The following is a 20,378-nucleotide window of genomic DNA, read 5'->3' on the forward strand; positions in this document are numbered from 1 at the left end:
AACTCGTTCTATGATACTTCATCAAACGTAAAAATATGTTAATTGTGCATTAATATCATAAAAATCACAGGTTCAAGTTTTCTTTTACATACGCAGCAGCTGAGTCGTAATTAATGAATGTCTTAAAATGTTTTATACTGCTTCACTCTGCAGTGGATTGTGTTACGAAATGTAAAGTTTGGTTTTTTTTTGCTATACTTGGTAGCCCTATGCAATTATAATAATTTATTTCATTATTTGCGTTCGTTTGCGATCTGTAAATTTTGCGAACATTATTACGAAATTAGATTCATATACTGTTATTTGTTATGATACCAATAGTTTCTAATGTTTGCATGTAGTGTTTATATGTACCTTTACGTACAATATTATGTCCTAGCAACTGTTCGGAATATTTTTTTCCAATATATTGTACGATAGTCATTTCAAAAGTTCTGCACACTGAAAGATATTATGGAATTAAATAATTTATTGGACAAAATATCTTTACAGGCCATCAATACAATCTCCATACTTGTTTACGACAGCTTCCCAATATTTTGTAAATTCTGTATTCTGGTTAGGACACCTTCATTGTTGAGGTGTTTGATCACTCGGGTCACCTCACTTAAAGCTTCGTGAATCGAATCAAAAAGTTTTCCACAGAGTGGTCATTTTAATTTAAGGAACAAATCTGGTGGGCTCAAATCAGGACTATATTGGGAAGAGAAGTATTTCCCATCCATACTTGTTAAGTGTCACCCTTACTTGCAGAGCAGTATGCTGCCCTGCATTATGTTCAGAATGAGGACACCAGCTGAAAGCATATCAGGATTTCTTTCACGAATTTTCGGGCGCAAAATTTTTTGCAGAAACAGCTTATAGTATACGCCTGGTACAGACGTCCCATGTGGCACTCTACTGTAGCCATCTCTCCATTTGTATCATACGCGAAGATCATCGTGAGTTAAACCTTTGATTGTTGCCGGCGAAATTTCTTCGGGAGTGAAGAGCCTAATCTGTTTTATTGTGACAACTGAAACTTCAGTTCTGGTTCAAACTCTCGTATCCAGGTTTCATCAATTGCAACAGTTCTTCGTAAAAACTGATTTCCTTGTGTTTGTTAACGTTGAAGCAATTTTTCTGCAATTCTTTTACGACATGCTTTCTGCTCTTTTACTCAGATCATGCGGAAGCCATCTCATCTTTATCTTCAGCTTCTCAGTAATGATTCTGTAAACTAAAGTGACAGACATTTTTTTGGCCTCATATGCAATTTTCTTACATGTTTTCGTCGATCCTCTCTCAAAATGTCATTCACAATAATCTCAGAGGTGTAGTCTGTTGCAGTTGAAGGGCTTTCACTTCTTGGGGTGCCCGCAGTGCTTACACGACCTTCACGAAAACGAGCTGAGCACCGTAATACAGTGCTATGATCCACTACACTATTTCCACAAACCTCCCGCAAAGCACTGTAAATTTCAGTTGGATTCTTTCCACATAGGATTTCGATTTTGATATAGGAACGCTTATCATGTGTAATCCAACCTCAGTCGGGTTCACCACTGAATTTCTCACAACACAGCTACGCAAACCAAAAAACACAAACAATCGTGAAGCCAAAACTCTGAACCACAACTAACCTAAAAGTGAACTGGATCAAACCACTCAAACGGTCGTGCATGGGCTGTGTACAAGACTTTACCCTCGTACTTATATCTGGACCCAGGGACGTACGCAGTAATTTATTTCGGGAGGGGTCTAAAGCGTTTTGGGGAGTTCAAATACAATTTTAGGCTAAATTATATCAAAATTTCTAAAATTGCCCCTAAAAGTAGACTATATTTACAAAAAAATCTGGATTTCAGGGGGGTCCGGACCCCCAGGAGTAGAGATGCAAAAAAGCCGGCTTTTTTGAATCGATGGTTTTTTTCACATAAAAAGCCGGCTTTTTTGAAAAAAAAACGAGAATTTTGGAAATTTTGGCTTTTTTCAACTTCATGATTTTTCTATCTAAATAGCTTTCTTATAGTATATTGTATAGTTAGATAAGAATTCCATGACCTGAATGTGATATTTCGCTCTGAAATTCACCATCAAGATGGATGGAGCACATGTTTTACGAATTAAAGCTAACATGAAGAATGTAGTATTTGAGGGTAATTTTAGAGGCTATTTAACTTTATTTTAACTTTTGAGTTATCGACATCTTTTTTCTTCTCTAATTTGTCATCCGTGTTTCATTTCTAAGAGCTTTTAGTACTCTAGCTTCTAGCGCAAAAGTTAAACTTGCCCGTTTTTCTATTTATCCGTCAAAGCGTACGTTTTTCAATATATCCGTTAAACCGTACTTCCACATTTCTGTTATACTGTAGCTGTGAAGTGATTTAGCAATAATTTTCCGGACACAACCTTGAATACCAATTTATACAAATAATCAGTAGCGGATTTAGAAAAGTACTTTAGGAGGGTTTTTTCTGATTGTTTCGTTTCCTAAAAAGTCCTAATTTTATTTGGGAAGTGCTTGAAGTTTATGAGTACAGGCATAACTAATATTTCGTTTCGTTTATATGTTTAGCAATAATCTTCCGGATACAACTTTAAAAATCATTTTATACTGAGAATCAGTGGCGGATTTAGAAAAGTATTTTGGGAAGGGTTTCTTACTAATGTTTAGTTTTTTTAAACATTCGTAATTTTTATTTGACGGGAGCTTAAAGTTTATGAGTAAAGGCATAAATAATAGATATTTAGTTTGTTGCAGACATTCTGTAACTTCGGGGAACGGGCTTCAGTCCGAAAGACCGCCCCCCTAACCTTCGCAAAACCGTCACTGCTGGTAATTAGTAATAATAACGATTTAAAAACAATAAAAAAGGAAGTCGCCCAACTCACAGTACACGCACTATTTCTACATTCACAGATGGAATGAAGAAAAGCTTTGTCAGAATGGTCGAATGCTGGGTGAATCCCGGACTTCCCGATAGAAGCGCAAAAGCTAATCACTCAGTCATGTTTGTTGTGCAGTTGTATTTAGCTTAACTTAAATATATTCCGTAGTCTTTTTTTTTGGGGGGGGGGGTTCGTAATGATATGTTGAGTCCCTCTTGTTAAAAATTCAGAAAACTTGATTGGGTAAACTGTGATGGTGATTCTATAAAACTTAACTGTAGAATTTCAAGAATATACAGAACCAAAAGCTCTAGATGTGCAGCCTTTAAGTGTATCATATAAATGTAAGTATTTCTCTTATGTTTTATTTTAATTGTATTTTGTTTCAAAAAGAGGGTATGGAATATTTTGAAGTAAAAATACTACATACTATTTTGCTAGTTATTTGTGTATTCTTTAAAAAGAAGTGTTTACTTTTAGGGTTGGCTGGTTTACACCAACTTTTTTTTTTTTTTTTTTTAATAACTGGTTTAAACCACAAAAATAAAAAGAATGAAAAATGCGAATCGTGTGAACTTCATGGTAACGTTTCCAGATATCAAACTACCTGCAATAGTTTTATTTCCCTTTCACCTTTTAATCAAGGTGTCCCATGTTCAATTCTCGGTCGAACCACAAACCTTCTTTCATGCGTAACCCAAGTAGCGGTTCGGATGTCAGTTTAAGCGAAAGTCTTGTCCTTGATAACCTCGGTATTTCGTAAGGATGTTAAGCCTAAAAATACGAAACAAACCAAATTGTATATTTCTACATGCCTAAATGCGTGTTGTTTTATAAAGAAGCCAATATTGCTTAAAATATTGATAGAAATTGGCAAAATTTATCGATTGCCTACGTAGCTTCCAACATTAGCTTGGATTGGACTTTCAATGATATCTACGTACCGGTACTAAATTTGTAATTTAATACCTCAGTTTTAGCGTACTGATTATGGTACGTTGACCTTTAAATTTTACATGCAAAGCAATAACAGGATTTTCCCGTTATTGTCTTACATTTCAAGTAATGACGGGATTTTTCCAATGGCTAGGGCGGGAGATTCTCAACTTAAGAAATTTACTGACCGCACTTCTTTAAGCTTATGGGAGTTCTTCCGGCATAACCCCGCTGTTGCATAATAACATCAAGGCGAAACAAACTTAGGCTATTTCTGTGAATATGTAATATAAATACATAAAGCAAAAAATCTAAGTCAAAAAAGCCTGGTTTAAACCAAAAAAGCCTGGTTTAAACATCCCCCAAAAAACGGGTTTTTGGCATTTTTAAAAACAACCATGGTTCTTGCCAACTCTGCTTACTTTTGTATATAGGAGGTTAAAAAAAATCTTATTATATACATTGGTTAATCCTGTGGAATTCATAATGTAAATATGTTGAAGAAAAATTGTTTGAAATATTTTTTCGAAATTCATAGTTTATTTTCGATGTTTTATATTATTATCAGCATCAACCACTAACTAAATGATTTTTTGTGTTATAGAGAAGCGATACAAAGTCTGTTTTATCAATTTAAAGCAGTATTTTGAAAAAAGCCCAAAATTTCCGAAGCAAAAAAGCAAAGCAGAAAAAACCGAGTTTTTTTTCCAAAAAAGCCGGTTTTTTTCCGAGCCCTTGCATCTCTACCCAGGAGTCACCCTCTGCGTACGCCAATGCCTGAACTCTCTCATTTTGTAACGCTTTGCGTCAACACAAAGCGAAAATAAGCATTTCGGTTTTACTTTCACGTGGTGACGTGTTTGTTTTCTACGGACACAGTTCCACGTTTGCTTATCCTGAACTCCAAGAATATGTTACATCATAATGACCATGTAGCACAGGATGGTGCTTTTTTTCTCCCTTGTCTTCATTTACTCGCATACACACTGTCGCTGACAAGCCTCCTCCATACGGACAAAAGCACGTGTGAGTTTCCAACTTCGTTCTGTTCAAATAGATGAAATGATAGTTTCTAGTGACCAACATACAGAAGTTTGTACGTATTTTTCCGAGAATAATCGCTTTTCAGACATATCATTTTGCAGTATATCATAAATCTGTATTCAATTATTGAGAAGCATTGTACAAAAAAGCAAAAGATTTTGACTGAAGTATAATAGGAAAATTGTGTTGTTATGCCTTCTTAAATTTAAGCTTCGAGGGCACGGTTGCTCAGTGGTAGAGCGCTTACCTTTGGTGTGTGGGGTCCCTGATACGATTTCCGGTCCAGTAAGTTTGTAGTGGATAACATCGTGTCCGTGGGGTTGTCTGGTACTCTCGCTTTCTCTCACATTTATATCCTATTAATTCTTCTATCATCAGTCACTTGCCTTAATCAATGTCCACCTTAGCCTAAATGGCATAAACGTGGGACGTTATACAGAAAATTAAACTGAGCTAAGGAATACGATCTCGCATATAATTTGCAGAAGAACTATGGAACATTCTTTACACAGTATGTTTACATTATTTGGTTTGCAAGCATACCCACCTTTGCTAACGTGCCTGGTCCCTATACACACCTTGAGTTTCTACTAGTTTCAACCTGCCCTGACTTGGTTAAATACTTCCTTGCTTTTTGTGATCATCCAGCATATATTTGATCATCTTTTTATATTATACTCGTTTGCTTGCCAGCACACTACGGATCCAACCGTTCATGGACCCACCAGGTTAAATTTTCTTAACCGATCAGATACATTTCTTGTTTTTAATACCACCTAACACAGGTTGTTTGGTGTTTGTTCCACTATAGCTTTTATGGCATATTATCTACGTGCTGTATTTTTACTCATAACGTTTGAGTCCTCATAAGGGAATCGACACCGAATGAATCCATAAATTCAACTCACTTCTAAAAATAACAACTTGTAAATTATTTGTACTTTTGGTGAATGAAATACAAAATAAGTTGTGTATGTTCCCCTAAGATTGGACAGTACGTATAAATATTGGATAATCTGAAAAATGTTGCTACCATTTAACAGAACTTAGCCTATGTATTTTCAATTAAAATTTGGCAACTATTAATATCTACATTTTATTGTCTTTTCTAACATATTCAGGAGAAAGAAATTAAATAAATAAATATTTATGATGATCAAGAAACAATTATTCGTAACATACATTACAAAATTCATTAAACAGAAAAATATTATTTCCTTATTTTAAATAGTTTGCTTTAGTTCGGCAGGTCACAGAATATAACTTCTGTCACAGATTACTACTTTATTATTCCTCCAACGAAGAGGGGAAAAAAAGGGAATTTTGAAACAGCGTTACCAACTTGTACAGCACAAAATTCTCACCTTTTACAGAGTACCGAATATCTCGGTAAGTACTTGACTTATCGATCTCAAATAAACGCGACAATGTTCCTTATGACATACTGATTTGCTCTATGAATTTTAAACCATACTGTACTATGGACCTTTTCCAAGTTATTGCACTATTTCCAAACTCAACTTTTCTCTCTTCTGTTGTGGCAACACTGTTTTACTGATCCTTCTAAACTTGAAGTCAATTTAAAGAGTTCTTCCCAGTATTTAATGTGCATCAATTGTTACTACTTCATTCCTTGTGTGTGTTAAAGACGTTTAAATTTTACACATGTTTTACAATATTTCTCAAAAAGTATGCAACACTGATCTGCGAGTGTTATCTCTTTCGTCTTTGTTTTCATTGCTGATTTGAATTATGAAATTAAATTCAGGTCATTCCATTTTAAAAAATCATAACTTTATATTGGGTTGGCAACATTGTTCACCTGGTGATGGTACCCAATATACGGATAGATGTCCCCCTTCCTGTAGTTTCTTTGTGCAAAGTTTCGCTTCTCTCTCTCTTGGTTCCTCTGTTATAAAGGTGGGACATTATAAATGGTGCACCCGGTATATATATATATATATATATATATATATATATATATATATATATATATATATATATATATATATATATAAACATCCTTCAGTTTTTTAAAAGTAAAAATTTTGTTTGCCTCATCCCTTTGAGCTAACAAACTTTTTATTCGATTAAGGAACCTAATTCTGATTTTTAATAAACTATTTCTAGTAAACCTTCTCTAAATGTTTTTATTAAATCGCATTGGAAAACTATATGGTCTATAGTTCCCAGCTCCTTCCACACCATCATCTGGGAGTATCTCTTCTGCGTAATTTAAATAATTGTGCTTGTATCAATATAGTGTGAAGTTCTAACTACATTAATTGTATTATATGGCTACATTTCCAATCTCTTATATTTTCCATGGTTTTGCGTTCATTGTTTCCATTTTATATAAGTAAAATTTCCCCGAACAAACTTTATTTCTGTTTTGAGTTTCTATTTGATATGTTAGTGTCTCAATTTTGTTTTATAGTTGTTTTGAGAATTACAATGCTCACTGCAGTGTTACTTTTTGAGTCGTCTGTGAATACGTATTATTTTCATATTTTTTTTTCCTCTTAGGTGTTCTATTTAAAAATTCTTGTATGTCGACAGAGGGATATATTCTCCAAACCTTTTATGGGAAACCCCTTATCACCCTTGTTAGCAAATCTAGTACTCCATATGGTTGAAAGTAGGAGTTTGAAACAACGGAAACTTCTTACAGTTTGATACTATAGATATGTTGACGATCTACTTTTCTTTTACAAGGATGATTCACAAGTAGATTACTTATTAAAAGAATTAAACAATATTCACCGCAATTTGAGATTACCGTTGAGAAAGAGAAGGACGGCAGTCTTACGTACTTAGACCTTAACATAAGAAGGCATAACAGTAAATTCATTACCAGTGTCCACCACAAGCCCGCAGCCGGTACACAGTACATTCAGAATAAATCTGCACATGCAGTAGGTACCAAAGCTAATATTTAGAAGAATTTCTTTTTGCGCGTCATACGTCTTACTTCCTTAAAACAGATTTACAGAGATTGAATACTTGAAGCTGGGTCTTTTGAATGGGTGCTCAGCTTCTTTGTATAATCAGATTGATTAAAAGGAATTTAAGACCCAATAAACCTGAAACCGATATAAAAGATAAAACATAGGCTGGATTACATATTTTTCCCAGATTGACAACTGCGTTAAATAGAATCTATACACAACACGGTTTTCGTACAGCCTTAAAGCTCCACAAAAGTTTAGCAAAGAGCATTAATTACCCAATTTAAGAGTTATTACAAGGATCCCAATGAAAAATCGGGTATTTATGAAATAAAATGTAATTGCCAAGAGAGTTATATAGGCAAAACAGAAAGAAATCTAAACGTCCGAGGAAAGGAGCATATTAGAGATTCAAAAGTGGAAAATCCGGTGTCAGGATTATCGAAGTATTTAAAAGAAACGCAATACTGGATAGAAGATTCAGAAAGTTTATTTGGAGCCAGAAATGAAACAGAGAGAGAGACTGGTTCTGAAAATGCATTTATTCATTAAAAAAATAAATAAATAAATAAATTAGACAAGGGATGGTTGCATGATGAACGGGAGAAATTACAAAATTTTCAAACCATTGACATGCGGATAATGGTGGTAACCTTCATAATAACAATATGAGTTGGTAACCTTCCCACAATGAACAAAGAAAGGCGCACAAATTGAATCTGTCATATTTAAGTTTACATCTTCTTCATTCGTTGATCGCTGACGTACTTGACAACGTGTTTCCGTAAACACAGCTCTTCCATTGGTAAGTCCCTTCCATTTTTATTCCTTGATGTTTCTATTCTTTTTCTTCCTCTTTTTAACCTCCGTGACCATGACAACAAGGGAGAGTCGAAAGCTTGGAAGCTTAAAGGAATTACAGGAATTACAGAAACGAATGAGTAGAATGATAATTTTCACGAACTCCTAGTTTTTTAAGTATACTAAATGAATAACTTCTTTAATAAATTAATTGTTTAAACGACTTACTTTTGTTTCATAATACGAAACTACGATAGACTTGCAAATTATGGTGATCCAATATTAAAACTTCAAGCTTTAGATTTGAAAAGAGGGATAAGGATACTTCTAGTTTCAGTAGAGGTTGTATAAGAGTAGAGGTAGAATTAGTTTGATCGCTGAATACATATCAGAAACAATCTTCTACCATATCTATCAGCCATTCTATAAGACTTCCTATAACGATATATTGGAAAGTTAAAAGGTATCTCAGAGGTAAATAAATTAATGTTAGAGGTATATCTTTCCAATGTTTTAGATATTAGAGTAGGTGAAGTACTCTATGCTTAGATTCTTCAAGATTCAGAGAGATCTGTATTATTGGCAAGCAAAGTTTCACAGTATTAGTAAATTAAAAGATAAGAAAATCCACTATCACTTAACCGTAATTTGGATTTGTATGTTAGAACCCAAAACTAGCTTTTGTACACAATTACTCTGTTCTGCAAACTTCTAGTCACCAATTTTTATTAAATTACAGATTCATTTCCATGGAAGCAATCTACAACAATTCGTAGAAATGGTCAAACCTGAAATTCTTCCAGTAGAACTTGGAGGACAAGGTGGGAGTTTCGATAATTCAGAGCTTTACAGAAAAATGACAGAAAACGATGAAGTATTTAAAGGTATGATTAACGTATTATATTTCAAGGAAATTCTCTCATACTAAAACCATCTTTAAAATATGTTTTTTTACCAATTAAGCATTATTTTCTTGTTTAATGTTTCAGTATTTTTTAAGGAGGTATAATGCAAAACATTCAGTATTATTTCTGATATCAGTTGATGAATATCTCGAACACTGTAATTGTAAAGCTATTTTATTTTATTTATTTTATTTATTTATAAACTATGACTACATTAACCAATATCTGATCTCAAGCATCAGCTAAAGGTAGTTAGAGGGATTAAATATTAATTAAAATAGTAAAAGTTAGTAAAATAGCAAAACATTCAATTGTCATATTAGATGAATTACAGATACAATACCCTTTCATTTGGATTAACAGTTTGAGAATCAAATCGGAGGAGGCCACAAATAAATTTAGACACTACCTAACTTGAAACAGTGTTTAAGCATCTAGTGTCCTATTGTGTCTGATTGAAAATAGTCTTCATATTGTTACAATACAAGTAATAGTATTGAAAATTCAAGAAGTAAACATGTCCGAAATTAAGCCGAGAATAGAGCCTGATCTTTGGCTGCCCGTTCCAGTGAGTTAACCAACCACTACTCTGAACCAGGGCCGGATACCCAACTGGAGGCCGGGAATAGAAAAAAAAAAATATATGACTTCAGCTGACTTCGCCTAATACATTTCTGTGAAAGTTCAGTAGGAACGTTAAGGGAATACACGTAGTTGTACGACATCAACCATGCCATGTATTAGATATTACGCTTAATGGAACTTTCCAGATGCACAAAAAGACACACAAGGCTATCCTATTATATAAATGTAATAAATAAAAAATAGAGTACCTCATAAATTTCTCTTCTTAGCTTTCGTCCTAGCGAACTCCTCTATCACACCCTTAAAGTCAAGAGAACATAACCTATTGTGTTTCTACGCAGCGACTTAATTTCTCTACTGGATTGTGACTGGATATTCTATAATTACAAGAGACTGCAGAACACTATTCAGCGAGAAAATATGAATCACGATTCTCATCCAGTATACCGGTATTCGATTTTTTTAAAAAAAAACTGATTTATTGTAATTTATTAAGACGGTAGACGTAAGAAACGAAGAAATTTGTTTCACATTTTTTGGCATATTTATCTTATGATGATGATTGTATCATGAATAATTCTTTGCAGAGAGCCAGTTGAGATTTTAATCAGAGTGGAGCTCCCTGTTTACCTGGAGGTCCGAGTCTTCCCTTCACAGCTCCCTTAAGCTCCCCTTAATCCGGTCCTGCCCTAAATAATCACACCCCTTCACTCTTCTTATTGGTGGTCATACTTTTCACAGCACTGAAGTAAAGTCAGTTGATTCCTCCAGTTTCCTCATACAAATAGTAGAATTTTTTTTAGTAACAAAATAGTTAGTAGAAATGTGTAGGAACAAAAGGAAATAAAAAAAGAGCTGCACAAATATATTTTCACTAAGGCTACAGATGTGAAAAAGTTGTGTGTCTGAGCTAAATGTGAATATGACTTCGTTGAATATTTGTTTTACAAATATCAAATAGTTTTGGATGTCAAATCTTTCCTTCTATTGTTCCATTTACACATAAATTTATAAATATAGAGAAAAAAAATTTAAAAAGAAAAACTAATATACAAATTTATTCGCGAAGAAATGTACGTTTCACCATACTACTATTTTACTTACTCAATTCAAATTAGAAGTTTCGAACTTTTTAAATTTCTGTTCATCATCAAACTAGCCGTATCGGATATTCCAAAATAAATGAACAACTTATTATAGATTATTAGTGATATATTTATTTATGCAAATAAACAAAATCATGCAAAAGAAATTTTCATAGCTGTTCCTGATACGTCTAACGGTGATATTCTTACTAGAAGTAAAGGAAAAATGGAAAGAACTTAGAGAAAGCAAAAAATTAAATTTAAAGGTCCATAGCTGGAAAACTATGAGACCTACCGTAGTCACCTCAAGACTTCACTTAGAAACTAGTATGTACCCTATGCAAATATCCGTTTCAGAATCCTGCTGCACTTCAACAACTTTTATAGAGGTAGTTGGTGGGTACCTCAAATTATATGCTCGTAGCCAAACTCCCTCTATAAAAATTGCAGCGTGAGTACCTTAGGATTCTGAAACATAGATTTTTGCATAGGGTACATATTAGTTCCCTATTAACCCGACTACGGTAGATCCCGTAGTTTTAGAGCTATGGACCTTTAAAGTTCATTTTTTCACGTTTTCTGCAGTCTATAACTCCGAAAGGAAGTATTTGTCCACCCAGGTTGGTCTATACTTTTTGTCTTATCTTGGTGTCAGGAATCACCTCCTAAACGTTGTCAGTGTTGTTCTGAAACACCCTGTATATATATATATATATATATACAAGGTGTCTCAAAAGTCCCCTGACATAGGGTAACTCTGTTATTAAGAGTTAGGGGAAAACGTAAGAGGATAAACAAAATTTAAGAGGGGAAGCAGTTTCCAAATGTGATGTTTTCAATCTAAAGTGAAGGATTTTTTTTTTAAATCGAAGGAGCCATTTGGGCTGTACACTCTTTATGTGCCCAATGTTAAATAAAAATGCACATTGCCATTTACCTGGACCCACAACTCAAGTGAATGAAGTTACTGTCTTTTACGCTAACGTGTCGATGGCCAGATCCCATTTCACCATACTCTTATTTAGCGTAAAATTCCTTCACTTTAGATTGAAAACAACAAATTTGGAGATCGTTTCTCCTGTTACATTTTGTTGTAACTCTGATAACAAAGTTTCCGAGTCACCCTGTATGGGTTATTCAATTTGCAAATATGCCTCCCCCTAAACTCAGAACTCTGGCTACGTCCCTGATATCACGTACAGGTGTGGCGTACAGGCGTGCTATCTTTGACATGGCCGCATAGGAAGAAATCCATAGGGGTTATGTTGGGAGGGGTCCATCGCGTCCAATCCGTCATTGTGGAAACGTTCGGCCTAAAGCCCTACGAACATCTAAACACCAGTGCAGTGGGGCACCATGGAATATCACATTTGGTTACAAAAGGAGTAGCTGTGGAAAAGCAAAAGCATGTCAAGAAAAACGGGATCAGTTATTGTGTGCTCCATGAAGGAAAATAGTCCGATAATTTTGTTGCGTCCCAAAGCACACCACACATTCACTTTCTCGCTATCTCTGACACATTCACGAACAATATATGGGGGTTCGGAATCCCAAATGCGCACATTGTGACGATTCACCTTGCCCGGTGTATGGAAGGTTGCCTCATCACTGAAAATCACCCTCCCCAAGTAACCGTGATCATCCTTGATCCGTTGCAGAACCTCCATTGCAAATCTGGTTCGTTTCGGTAGGTCATCAAACTGTAGCGCCTGAACGATTTGCATCTTATATGCATACAAACGTAGTAGTTTATAGAACACCTCATGGACCATTGAAGGTAGAATGTTCAACTCGCGTGACGCTCTGCGAACTAACTTTGTTGGGCTTCTAGTGAAGACCTCCCTGATCTCATCCAGTTACCACAGACGTTCGTGCTTTGCCCGAGCCAGGCTGTCGGTTGACACTTCCCGTGGCTAAAAACTTCTCAAACTATGTTTTAATAGTCTTTAATAGTCTTGACGTCTGGTGGGTCCCGTCGGTAATTTCTTCTGAAGTTCTTTGCACGATAATTGGTGATTTAGTTTGTCAACCACATTGTTGTGCTGTTGTCATCTTTGTTCATTAACATTTGCAACAAATAACAAAAATTCATATAAACTTTGTTACTGAACACCTGCAACAAATAACAATAATTAACAATCAACAACAAAACAACTGTTTGAGTTGCTCTTCAAGATGCCGCAAACAGTTTTTCTCGGGCACTAATAGTTTCAATGCAATTAATATTTGTAATGAGAGAGTTTTCATGTGGGTACCCTGTAATGATATATAATATACAGTGTGTCCTTATTCTAATTAGCAGTAAAATTGGAGCTTAAATATAATTTCATGTTAATCATTTCCGGTAGATATAGTTGTGAGCTGAGAGGTTGGCTTTGTTTTATTTATTTATTTATCAGTGAACTATTTCTATTTGATCATAAACTACTCTATGTTAATCTATAGATCTCATATAATCTCTGTGCTAAAAAAAAAAAGAAAAAAAGTACAAATTAATCTATCAACCAACCAAATATTAGTCTAAAAGTTTACAATTGTCAAAAATACATTTCTTTAATATGAAAAATGTTCTTTACTTACGCTGCTGTTTCAAACTCAATAATATATATCTCAAGACTACTTGGCTATTTTTGAGACATTCAGTTCAAGACAAATGAGCAAAATAATAGGAAAAAAATACTTCAAAAGTAAGAAATACCTTACCTTCAGAAAATACTAGCATTATTTCCAGAAGGATGTGACATAAATATTCTACAAAAGATGCCTCTCATCGAATCTTGCAGATTAAAAATTGTGTGCAAATTATTGGTCATATATAACCTGTCGTATTGTATCATTCAATATAGTCACCAAACTACATCGGACGTGAAAGTCCTTTCTGTTTATTTTGTACTTACAAATGAGATTATTCTTCTCTGTTTTTCTGTTTTTACTTTTTTAAATATTTAGCTGTATGCAAGGTATGAAGGTTCTCACGTAAGTTTATTTTAGCGCTCCCATGTTACCTTGCCAATGAGGTCAAATATAATTAAATACAATACGTATGCATAATATCTTTACCTTTTGGAAAAGTTTGAATTCGTACATATTGTAGTTATGCATACAAGGAATATTTGATTAAATAAGTTATTGTTCATCGAAAATAAGATACATTAAAAGAAAAGTTTCAAAATATGTTGTCCATATTCTACTCATTCATCGATCACCAAATCAACAAAAATTTACAATTAATGAACTATTAAAAATATTATATGTATTATTGACACAATGGTGTCTGAGATTTAAGTAGTATTTTAAATATGATTGCCACGACATTTGCCAAGTGATTTTCCCTTACTTTTACTGACTAACAATTGTAATTTTCGCTGAGTGCAAATACACTAAGACCACAAGTCTTCTGTTATCACTTTTTTTTTTTTTTTAGTTCGTCCTCCATCCCCAACAGATGACCAGGTTCTTCTGTCTCATTTTATATATGCATATATTTAAAAACAATTTTTAATATAATAAGTGCATTTGGTTACAATGATTGAAATTTCAAAACATAATAATTACATATAAGAAAAAACTTATATACAATTTGAAAATACCTTTAAATTTGGACTGTTATTTTGAGTACAGCAGTTACATTAACCACAGCCAATCAAACAAGTGACATTACAAAACTCTACTATGAAATAACATACTACACTTCTTTAAGCAGAATGACATTTTGATAAAAATCCATGTTAGTGATGACTAAAACATGAACAAAATAATACATGATATTGCAGAAAAATGACAATCAAAATAATCCTCCTAAATCCCTCTTCATAATTCTCTCACCTGGTTTTCCAAACTTTGAATTTTTTCCAAAATTGCTTTTTCATTCTGCTGGGGTTTTTAGCTTCAAAATTTTCCTTTGTTCTTTTAATTTCTTTATTTCCAACTGGACTTTTCTCTTTTCTGCTTTTTTCTTTTCTGTTTTTTTCTTTTCCTTATCCTGACAATTTTTTCGAGCATTTTCAGGGAAGTCTTCATAGTGCCGTCGTGCACATCTAATACTGGTTAACATCTCATGTGTCACAGAAACCTTGTGTACACCCCTAAACTGCATATGGTATCATTTACTTTATTAAAACAATAGTTTCTTCATGCAGGTTCTCCACAGAAAAGTCACTCTCTACAGACGCATTTTCATGTGAAAATATAACACAATTTGACAATTTCCCAAAGTTCACTGTATTTTTTGCTAGCACACTTAATAGAAGAAAAGAACTCGTCTAGTTTCATTTGCTGTGCTTCCCTCTCCAAAAGCTCTTGAAATTTGCTCTGCAGGGTTCAACAAGCGTTTTCACAAACCATTCCGTATTGAGCTTTTGCCTTTTCTGCAAATTTTTCTGGTACTCTGTTTCTAGATACAGTTCTACTAACAGTTCTGAACCTGATTTTTTCTTGTTCTAATTGAGTGACAAACGAAGATAATCCTTGGACAACTTTGTACTTTAACAGGCTTCTCTCAAGAATTTTCTTAGTCATAGCATTCAAGTCTAAACTTCAGATGACTGTACTTTTTTCAAAAGTCTTTGTATCTCAATACTAACATCAACATTTTACACTTGACATAAATTTTCTGCATTTTGAAGATCAATGACTAGAAGTTTACTGATAGTGGCAGACTTACTTGCTTTAACAAACTGTTCCATCAGATTTCGTATTAAAGTGTGCAAGTCTCGAATAGACAGGAGGCAAGAGGACCTGATGTCTGATATCGCCTTAAAAATAATTCACAGTCGAACGATATAATTTTAAAAAGGACAAACTTACATTTCATGAATTTATCTTTGTTGTGATCAACAGTTCTAAATGGCCTCATCTGCACTGTTTTGGAACTATTAACAAATTTCTTTTTCATCAAAAATCTGCAATGCTCTTTCTAAAGATGGACCATTCTCAAGTCACCGTGTCACACAGTACTTTATCGGGAAGACATCTCTTCCATACAGTGACACAAATTCAGCACGTCATGCTGGAGAATCATTGAAAATATAGAAAATGTCTCGCAAAGAAATATGAAGATCAAACTGTACAGCTTGTAACCCTGTTCTCATTGCACCACGCACAACATGGAGACCACAAACATCTATGTTGACTAGAATGTTGCCATCAGGGCATTCTTTCATCTGTTGATCTAGTTTCTTTATGAATTCGGGCCATCCATGGATACTTGAAGAATATTTTTTTGTCGAAGAAGTAACTGAAGGCCAGTATTGAAAAGCTTTAATAAATGTTGGACTGTAGAATGACCTAAATATTTAAGTTAAAAAATTGTTCACATTTTATTGGTGCTTATATCAAAAAAAACTCCACACACAGATCCATTTATTCCCTCTCAACCACTTCGTCCAAACTTTCGTCAAAGCAAATAATATAATCTTCATATTCCCTCAGCCTCTTTTAAAGTAAGTTTTCAAAGTATGGTACTAGTCCATGATTAATCACATAGGAACATTTTGTTCTGCTCGTTTCAAACTTCGAGGGAAACATACTGTCCGGAAACACTATATGAAATATGTCTCCTAAATCTGTACACGAACTTATGGAAATTTTACTGTCTATCAACTTCAGTGCCCAAACCACCTCTGCAGTTGATACGTCCTGTCCGGAGCAATATGTTTTTATTGGTTGCTGAATAGGAGAATGCACTAATGGAGATACCTATATGAACATTTAAGAGTCGCAAGAATGATTGTCCGTTCTCAGGAGTAACAAAATATCTGAAAAAATCTTCAAGGGATACTAAAATTGTAATATATTCAATAAATAAACTCTTTCGCTTTTTTTTTAAATGAACAATTATTTGATCCACATGTTCTCTTGCCTCTACTTGAAAGTTACGAAGTGATCCGAAACAGTCTTGAAATGGACAGGAGTAAAGAGTATATGTTTTAGTAGATCTGCTAGTCAAGCTAATAAACATAGTAAGACAACAGAGACTAGAGAACATAGTAAGATCCAATAGCTCTGATTCTAATTTTCCATGTTATCCCCTGACGCTATGGGCAAGCTAAATAAAATTTAGTAGTGATAGATTGAATATTTTGAACCATTAATGCGAACTCTCTTATATCAAAGGACGAGGATTTATCGTCAACCACGATTAGCCATGATTTGCAGTTACAGGGAAAATTTAAGAGATTGTTCAGCCCGGCTTCCAGGCATGGACAACCGTAGGACTTTTTCAAGGGAGTAAAATACCGATTCCAGGGGAGGACAAAAGACCGACACACAAACTCAGTCGCGAATACACAATATTTTGATACAAGAGGGCACATAATACATCAAGTAAAACAACAGTTATTTACGCGCGTATGCTTTATAACTACAGTAAATAATCTATAATACCAGATACTGTAGTATTTAATATGAATATATTAAGTGTTACAACATTTAAGTAAGCAAATTAGTATGTCTTGACATGCACTTCCAAAAACCTTTTAAAACAAAGGGAGGCAACATCCCCTTTCGCCCTTCCCCACCGAGGGTAGCCATGCTTCCTAGTGTTCTGTGTCTATATTTATATGCTACTTCAAAGATTCAGGAGAAAGAAAATGAATCTTGGTAATATATCAGAAGTCCATGCCATCTCATTTTCAATCTCCCGCTCTTCGGTTTGTTTCTTAACTTATTAGCTCAAGGTTTTCTATAAACTTTTTAGTCTGTTAGTTGGCAACATTTACACACTGTCGTCTGCATTGTTTACAAGGGCTGCAAAGCTTCGTGAAAAAGCGATTAGTATTGTTTTCTTCCTTAGGCAGACTAAGTTCTTCAGTATTTCTACCACCAGTAACATGAAACAAAGTTTCTAAAGTTATTTGGAAGCTTTTCAAGTTCATCAGGTTTATGTGATCTTGCTGCTTTGCCTGTCGTACCGTGTTTGCCAGATTTTCTTGTATACGCGCAATAAGCATAGAATTTATCGGAAGCCAGACGCAGACATTCATAAAACTGAGGATTTAGAGATGAATCAAGCCACTGTACACTAAATATTGTTTTCTTTGCTGCCATTCCTGTAGAGTTGGTGTTGACAGTTCTGTAACGAAACGAAATGCAGAAATTATATTAAATGTTGTCTTCATATGGTATTTGGTGTTGCCAGCAACACTAAGTGAGTTGAAATACATTATCACGGTCATCAAACTCCAGGCTGTTTTGAATAAGGAAAACCGTTTAGACAATACATTAACAGGGTATCTCCATGGAAGCTAAAATCATAATCGGGGGCTATTTAACATTTAATTTAATATTTGATATATAAAACAAATGCAACCGGTACTAATAATCTCCAGCACCGCCACTTTTGAACATAGGCCTACATTTATGTTCAAGGCAAATTACATATTAGAGCACTAAAATTTAAGAGTATAAGGTTTGGAAACAAAGAATAGGGATCATGATTAAAAATAATATACAAAAATATACACTAGCCATCATTGCTTGGACTAAAAACGTCACTTTTTCTTTGTCGCATGTCATAAAGAATGTACAACATCTGAAAGTGCTGGTACATTAGTAGCTGCACATAATTTCATTATCTCAAACTTATTAAGATTGGAATTTCGCGTTTACAGGTAAATATACAATAGTCAATACCATATTTTTCAATAATAATTATTCTGATATCGTTCGCCACCACTCAAAACAATTTTTCTTTTCTCTCTCTTACGAAACTGGATAGCATGTTTTCTAACACAGAAGAATACCGTACTGGTATACGAAATATTAAAAATAGAATGATCTTTGCCTTTATTTATAATCAATGCCTTTACTATTAGGTTACGGTGCACAAAGGTATGTACGCAATCAGACTTTCGTGACCTAAATCTTAATTGGCGACTTTTCCGGGACCATCTTCTATTCTGTACAAATAAACAATTCAACAGCTCAAAATTTTCACTGACTACTTCTTATTTGTTAAAAATATTTTCCCTGACTTTCGGATCATGTCTTAAAATTCGCCTGACTTTCCCTGACTTCTCTTAAATTTCCTGACTTTCAAGGTTTGTGGCAATCATGTTAAATTGTGTGTATACTGTTAGGATGCAGGAACAAAACACTGAATGAGAGAAAAAGAAAGAAAAAGAAGAAACTTATGCTAAGGCTTTTCACTTCCTCCATATCTGGCTACTACGTTTAGAATCATCTTTGCACAAAAGCTCTTCCCTCATCTTCTTGACATAAGAAATAAACTTTCATTTCATTCATCAATATTATTTTCTTTTAACTTTTGCCATACTTTTATCATATTCTTGGTAAGTAAGAAGAGAACGGTAAGACTTTTTTACTCAAATAAGTCAAACCGGTTTCTCTTTATTTTGAAAATCTCCAGTATTGTCTTTCTTTTACATTTATATTTACAGGAAAATGAGTGGCAGGAAAATTGAAATATAGAAGAAAATCTTTTATACTTCAGTGAATGAATGTTAGCTATACCGTTGTCTAGTTGTACAGAATTCTCTGATGAAACTTTCTTTTCTTCTGTAATTATAACATTTGCTTTTCTTTCTTGCAGCGATGCTGAAGTATGGAGTTAGGAAAGAAACTAACAAGAAGGGCAAGGAGAAGAAAAAGTCAAAGACTTAGAAGAGAAAGAAAACTCAAACATTAATTGCTGGGTAGAAATAAATTCCACACAATAAATTCAACATCTCTTCACTTTACAATTCAGCAGAAAATAATTACAGTAAGGCGATGTTCATGTTCATGTATTGTTTACCAGAGAGGAAAAAAATCGCCTTTTTTTCCTTTTCATTCTTTTTACATTTATTTACCTTTTAGGATACATTTCTTTTCGAATTTTGACATCGAAGGTTAATTGTTTTTTAAAAAGTACTCTCTTAACTTCATACTACATCAGATTCGTTTTCATCTTTTAGTCTTTTCCAAATTGTTCTATTATTTAAATTTTGTAACTTTACCAGAAGACCATAATAATCATATGAAAGAAATAAATAAATTAGGGTATAATATATATTTTGTTTACTTGTATTAATAACACTGAGACAATAACAATATCAAATAAATGTGAATATTTAAAGTGAGTTTGATGATTGGTATGTATATGATTATTTGTACTCTTACAAATTTATGTTAACAAATTGTAATATATTTATTATATAAAGACAAGAAAATGGTGTTGGAACATTAAATTTTTAAATATTTTA

At 33.9% G+C, this 20,378-nt stretch overlaps 1 protein-coding gene across 2 annotated transcripts in view; it reads left to right on the plus strand.

Annotated features, from left to right (window-relative positions):
• Positions 1-20,378, plus strand: part of LOC145693296 (alpha-tocopherol transfer protein-like) — a 180,737-nt gene extending 160,359 nt beyond the window's left edge. For both annotated transcript variants that reach the window (XM_081769152.1, XM_081769153.1), the window contains exons 7-8: positions 9,340-9,484; positions 19,727-20,378. In XM_081769152.1, coding sequence (XP_081625278.1) covers positions 9,340-9,484; positions 19,727-19,797 — 216 coding nt within the window. In that variant the 3' untranslated portion in view covers positions 19,798-20,378. The remainder of the gene's footprint in view (positions 1-9,339; positions 9,485-19,726) is intronic.

The sequence above is a fragment of the Thermobia domestica genome, chromosome 8, assembly GCF_964235325.1.
Source record: "Thermobia domestica chromosome 8, izTheDome1.hap1.1, whole genome shotgun sequence".
Lineage (NCBI taxonomy): Eukaryota > Metazoa > Arthropoda > Insecta > Zygentoma > Lepismatidae > Thermobia > Thermobia domestica.